The sequence below is a fragment of the Mobula birostris genome, chromosome 20 (genome assembly GCF_030028105.1).
Source record: "Mobula birostris isolate sMobBir1 chromosome 20, sMobBir1.hap1, whole genome shotgun sequence".
NCBI classification, from domain to species: domain Eukaryota; kingdom Metazoa; phylum Chordata; class Chondrichthyes; order Myliobatiformes; family Myliobatidae; genus Mobula; species Mobula birostris.
In genome coordinates this window covers 39175513-39181975 of record NC_092389.1, presented here as the reverse complement: position 1 = coordinate 39181975, position 6463 = coordinate 39175513, and the positions used below count along the sequence as shown (strand labels likewise).

General features: G+C 45.1%; 1 protein-coding gene across 1 annotated transcript in view; it reads left to right on the top strand.

Moving 5' to 3' along the window:
• Positions 1-1071: 1071 nt before the first annotated feature.
• Positions 1072-6463, top strand: part of LOC140185541 (F-box/LRR-repeat protein 6-like) — a 45677-nt gene continuing 40285 nt past the window's right edge. The window contains 4 exon segments of the mRNA XM_072238876.1: positions 1072-1089; positions 1091-1587; positions 3864-4022; positions 5464-5527. Coding sequence (XP_072094977.1) covers positions 1072-1089; positions 1091-1587; positions 3864-4022; positions 5464-5527 — 738 coding nt within the window.

Below are 6463 nucleotides of genomic sequence, written 5' to 3'. Positions count from 1 at the left end.
CACTCCTCTCCCCACTGGGATGCTGCTTGACCTGCCAAGTTTCTCCAGCAGATTGTTTGTTGCTCCAGATTCCAGCACCCGTTGTTTCTTGTGTATCCAGTAAATTCTTTAGTGGTTGGGAGCTCTTTTGCTGATGGTGTGGAATCGGCCCTTCAAGCCGACCGCCTCAGTAACCCCCACAATCCCAATTTAACCCTAAACTAATCACTTAACAATTTACAATGACCATTTAACCTACACAGTATGTCTTTGGACTGAGGAAGGACACTCAGGGAAAACCCACACATTCCACGTGTGGGACGTACAGAGATTGCATATGGATGATGCTGGATTTGAACTTGAAACTCCAACACCCTGAGCTGCCATTGCTTTGCACTAACCGCTACGCCACTGTGGCATCCAAATATACGAAGTGTGTTTCTGTACGTGTGTGGTCTTCTGTTGCTATAGTACATCCACTTTGAGGTTCAACGAGCTGTGTGTTCGGAGACACTCTTCAGCACACCACTGTTGTAACGCGTGATTATTTCAGTTACTGTTGCCTTCCTGTCAGCTTAAGCCAGCCTGGTCATCTGCCAGGTAAGACGCACTAAACATTCAGTAAACCCTTCAAGTTATACTCTGTTACTACTGCTTGTGCGCAAGGCCCTCTCTTCCTGCAGCAAACTTCCACTTTCTGTGGCACCATCTGTGATTTGGGTCACAGTGACCCACAGAGCAAAAGGAGAGCGGTTGCTTTCCATGTGCTAGATGTGAACTCCAGTGATGCCGTGGTCTCATCAGCTAAACAGCAGCTAGTGAGATGGACTGCGATGCTTCTTAAATGGGCCAGTCGCTGGCTACCACAGGGGAGTGGCTTTCGATGATGGACGCTCACTGCAACAGCATCGTAGTTGGTACAGATACTGCGGGCCGAAGGGCCTGTTCTATATAGTATTTTACCTCACTGCCACGGGTGAGATTTCAGTCAGCAAACAGTGAAATGATTTTTTTTTCTTTCTCTAGTGACACTGTGACGTTCCTCTTTGTGCTTTTGCTGTTGGATAAGGACTTGTCCAGCCAAAGTATTTCATGAGGAGGACTGAGAGGGGACACCCCGATAAGAGGCTGTTTGTCTCCCTACACCTCCAGGCAGGCATCTCGCAACCGGGAAGGGAGTGTGGAAAGTCGGGGTGGATCACGCAGCTGGGTGACAACCAAGCCAGCGAAGAAAATGTTGCGGACAAGGCGGTGCAATGGCACTAATGATACGGTCCATGAGACCGACAGTGACAGGCTCCTGATGACTTCCAATGGGGGCAATGGGCAGAGGAGGCCCAGGCCCAGAAAGTCAAGTGGCAAGAGAAACAACTGCCGGCTGAACAAGACGCCTAATGCCCGTGCGGTGAATCTCTCTCTGCCCAAAACAAAGATGAGGGGCACCAGCTCCGAACGTGCTGAAGGTCAGGACAAAGCAACAGATCCAGAACCAGAGGACCAGAAAGAAGAGGAAGTCGACCAGTGGGGTCAACAGCTTCCGATTGAAGTGTTGGTTCATATTTTCCGTTACGTGGTGTCATCCAGAGGAGCTGTACCAAGTCTCTGCAGGTGAGGGGCCAAGGTGGGAGAGGGTGCAGAGGAGATTTACTAGGTTGCTGCCGAGATTAGAGAGCATGTCTTATAAGAATAGACTGAGTGAACTAGGGCTTTTCTCTTGGAATGAAGGAGGATGAGAGGTGACTTGATAGAGGTGTATAAGATGATAAGAGGCATAGATTGAGTGGACAGCCAGAGACCTTTTCTCAGGGCCAAATGGTGAATATGAAATGGTGTAGTTTTAAAGTGATTGGAAGGAAGTATAGGGGTATTTCAGAGGTAGGCTTTTTACTTGGAGAGTGGTAGATGCATGGATGTGTGGGTGGTGGTAGAGGCAGATACATAAGAAATATTTAGAGTGTAGAGAAAATTTGCAAGGATGTTGTCAGGACTTGAGGACCTGAGTTATGGGGAAAGTTGAACAGGTCAGGACCTTATTCTCTAAAGTGTAGGAGAATGAGGGGAGACTTGATAGAGGTATATAAAATTATGAGTGGTATAGATGGGGTAATTTGTAAGCAGGCTCTTTGCACTGAGGTTGGGTGAGACTAGAACTAGAGGTTAAGAGTGAAAGGTGAAATGTTTAAGGGGAACATGAGGGGGAACTTCACATAGAAGGTGGTGAAAGTGTGGAACAAACTGCCAGTGCAAGTGGTAGATGTGGGTTCAGATTCAACGCCTAAGAGAAATTTGGATAGGTACATGGATGGTTATGGTCCGGGTGCAGGTCAATGGACTAGGCAGATTAGTTTGGCATGGACTAGATGGGCTGAATGGCCTATTTCTGTGCTGTAGTGTTATATGACTCGACTCTCAACTCTTAGGTACATGGATGACTGAGAAATGGAGCACTATGTGGGAGGGAAGGGTTAGATTGATCTTAGTGGGTTAAAAGTTTAGCACACCATTGTGGGCCAAAGGGTCTGTACTGTGATATACTGTTCTATGTTCTGTGTTGAGGTATTGACGCACATGTGTGGTGACTAGTGGCATGTGAGTGTAGGGCTGATGAAAGTGGGATTTGGAGATGGAGGGGAGGGTGGGGTGGATGGGAGGTGGATGGTGATGAGTACAGAATTTAGACAAGGACAGGAATTTTGTCCCAATGTCTGTGCTAATTATTAAACACCCATTGATGCCAATCCCACAACCAATCCTATTTCATTCTCCCTGCACTCCCATTAGCTCCCCTTTGATTCCACCACTCAGCTACAGTATACATTGGGGACCTCACTTCATTCGCCAAAGCAGAAATTCCTGGTGACCAACCATTTTAATTCCTATCCCTATTCCTGTTCTGACGTGTGCCACAATGAGGCCACTCTCAGGGTGGAGGAGGTCTAGGAGCCTCCAACCTGATGGCATGAACATCAATTACTCCTTCGGGTAACTTTTTTTTTCACATTTTTTTCTTTTCCCCACTCCCTTCCCTCTTCGAGACCCCACTCTGGCCCCTTACCTCTTCTCACCTACCTATCACCTCCTCCTTCCCTTTCTCCTATGGTCCACTGTCCTCTCCTATCAGATTCCTGCTTCTCCAGTCCTTCAGCTTTCCCTCCTACCTGGCTTCAATATTACCTTCTAGCTTGTCCTCCTTTCTCTCCCTGCCACCTTTTTATTCTGGCGTCTTCCCCCTTCCTTTTCAGTCCTGATGAAGGGTCTTAGCCCAAAGCGTCAAATGTGTTCATTTCCATAGATGTTTCCTGACCTGCTGAGTTCCTCCAGCACTTGGTGTGTGGTGCTCCAGGTTTATACTAGTTAATTAACCCTTTGGGTGTTCTGTACCGTCAATGAACTTGGGAGTACTCTGGATTTGGTAGGTGGGAGGATCGTGAGAGGGCTCGAAGTTGGAGGTGGGATGGTGACTTTAAATTTCTGTTTCATACAGTTGGATAGAACAAGAATGCCTCTGCTGCATCCTGAGAGTTACAGACTGGATATACACGGCATGGTAGCGTGGTTAGCACAGTGCTTTACAGCGCCAACAATGGGGATTCGATTCCCACCACTGCCTGCAAGCAGTTTGTACATTCTCCGTGTGAATGTGTGTTTCCTCTGGGTGTTCCACTTCCCTCCCACATCCCAAAGGTGTACGGGTTAGAGTTAGTAAGTTATGGGCATGCTCTGTTGGCACTGGAAGTGTGCGACATTTGTAGGCCACACATTTTCTTTGGACTGTGTTGGTTGTTTCAATGCATTTGGATTTACATGTGACAGTTAAAGCTAATCTCTATCTTTTGGCTGAGGTGTTCTTTTGATCTGATCTTTGATCCTGCATTTTGAAACAGAATGGCTCGAGTGTGTCAGCTATGGAACGCAGCTGCTGAAACCCCCACACTGTGGCGCAAGGTTACCATCTCTCGTTGCTGGGCCAGGCCTGGAAATAAATTGCAGCCTCCGGTTCAGCAAAAAATCCAGAACACCTTAAGCTGGCTGACAGAGAACAGGTTTGTTAAGGCAAAAGTGTTGTCATTAGTGGTTTCGACATGATTGGTTGAGGTTGTCAGAGCTGATGTATTTTCAGCTGGGGGACATAAATGAGGGCTCTGATGTACCGTGAAGAGAGATGAAATGGTCTGTCTCTGAATGGACTTAAACTTGAGGACAAGAACTGCAAGTCTGCAGAGGAATCGAGTCATACCCCAGGAGGGCATCGAGGACGTCTTTAAAAGGCAATGCGGCATCAGTCACTTAGGACCCCCATCACCCAGGACATGCCTTCTTCTCATTCCTACCATCAGGGAGGAGGTACAGGAGCCTGAAGACACATATTCGATGTTTCAGGAACAGCTTCTTCTCTGCTATCCAAATTCTGAATGGACCCTGAACACAAACTCACTATTTTTTCCGTTTTTCTTTGCTCCCTTTTTCCATTACTTATTTAATTTAATTTGTTTTATGTACAGTATGTATTTCATATTGTAAAATATTATGTATTGTCATTGTGCTGCTGCCGCAAAACAATGTTTTAAATGGACATCCTTCTATTCTGAGGCCTAGACTCCCCCACTATAGGAAACATCCTCTCACATCCACTCTATGTAGGGCTTTCATATTTGTTAAGTTTCAGTTAGATCCCCCCCATTCTTCTAAACTCCAGTGAGTTCCGACCCAGAGCCATCAAACATTCATACGGTATTTTAAACATAGTCCTATGGCCCACTGAGTCTGCACCTATTTTCACTAATCCTGTTTTATTCCCCCCTTAATCCTGTCAACCCTCTTACCTGGATTCTACCTCTGAAAGAGAGACAATAGCAAAGGTCGTTTGGCCCACTGAGTCCTTGCAGATCCATTTTTTGATTCTCCCTGCCCAAGATTCCACACTTGCCTACATACATTGGCTAATCACCCCACCAACCTCCATGTCTTCGGGATGCAGCCCAGCACATCATGGAAACCAGCCTCCCTCAATGGACTCGCTGATTTGATACAGCGGCCAGCATAATCAATGACCAAACCTCCCCCCACCCCCCCCCCCCGGACATTCTCTCTTCTTCCCTTTCCCATTGGGCAGAAGATGCAAAGACCTGGAAACACGTACCACCAAGCTCAAGGACAGCTTCTATCCTACTGTTATAAGCTGTGGAAGCCAATTTATTGGGTATATTTAAAGCAGAGGTTCATGGGTACTTAACTAGTAAAGGCATCAAAGGTCACAGAGAGAAAGCAGGATTGAAAGGGAAAATAAATGGCAGAATGGCCTAATTCTGCTCCTATGTCTGGCCGTGCTACCCAAGTTGATAAGAAATGTGCGGTGAAATGAGTTTAATGTGCAGATAGTTATTGGTTCTCCGAATTCAGGTTCCTTTCCTACTATAGAGGTAGGGAACAGAGAGAGAAGTTGCCAACTGATTGATCTGCATTGATGTGCTTTTTTACACACAGGTTTTCACAACTTCGCGTGTTCTCTCTCTGCCACTGGAACAGCCTAGTGGGTTACACCCTGAAGGTAAGCCAGTAACTTCCTCTCCTGACACATCAGCAGCATTACTTTGTTTCAGTTCGGCTCCTCAGAATTTATTATTAAAGTACCTATATGTCATTGTAATTTTTTATTGGGATGCAACATGGAACAGTCCCTTTATTGAAGACCTGCACACGACAGAAATGGACAAACAGCCAGTGTGCAAACCACAATAAGCTGTGCAAATATGAAATAAAAGAAAAAAGAAAAAATAAATGAGCAATAAATATTAAGAATATGAGTTGTATAGTCCTTAAAAGTGAGTTCATGGGTTGCAGGAAAAGTTCAATGTTGGGGTAAGTGAAATTGAGTTGAAGTCATCCCCTCTGGTTCAAGAGCCTGGTGGCTGAGGGGTAATAACTGTTCCTGAACCTGGTGGTGTGTGTTCTACGGCTCCTGTACCCGCTTCCTGATGGTAGCAGTAAGAACAGATCATGACCTCAGAATCAAAATCTGTTTTAATATCACAGGCATATGTCATGAAATTTGTTAAATTTGTGGCAGCAGTACAGTGCAATATGTGATAAATATTGCAAAGAAAAAACTGAATTACAGTAAGTATATATACAGGGCCTATAAAAACTATTCATCCCCTTGGAAGTCTTCATGTTTTATTGTTTTAGAATATTGAATCACAGTGGATTTAGTCTGGCTTTTTTGACACTGATCAATAGAAAAAGACACTTTTGTTTCAGAGGGAAAACGATCTCTACAAAGTGATTTAAATTAATTACAAATGTAAAACACAAGATAATTGATTGCATAAGTATTCACCCTTTTTAGTATGCCACATCAAATCGTCACGTGCAGCCAATTGGTTTTAGAAGTCACATAATTAGTTAAATGGAGATCGCGGTGTGCAATCAAGGTGTTTCAATTTATTGTAGTAAAAATACACCTGTATCTGGAAGGTCCAACTGC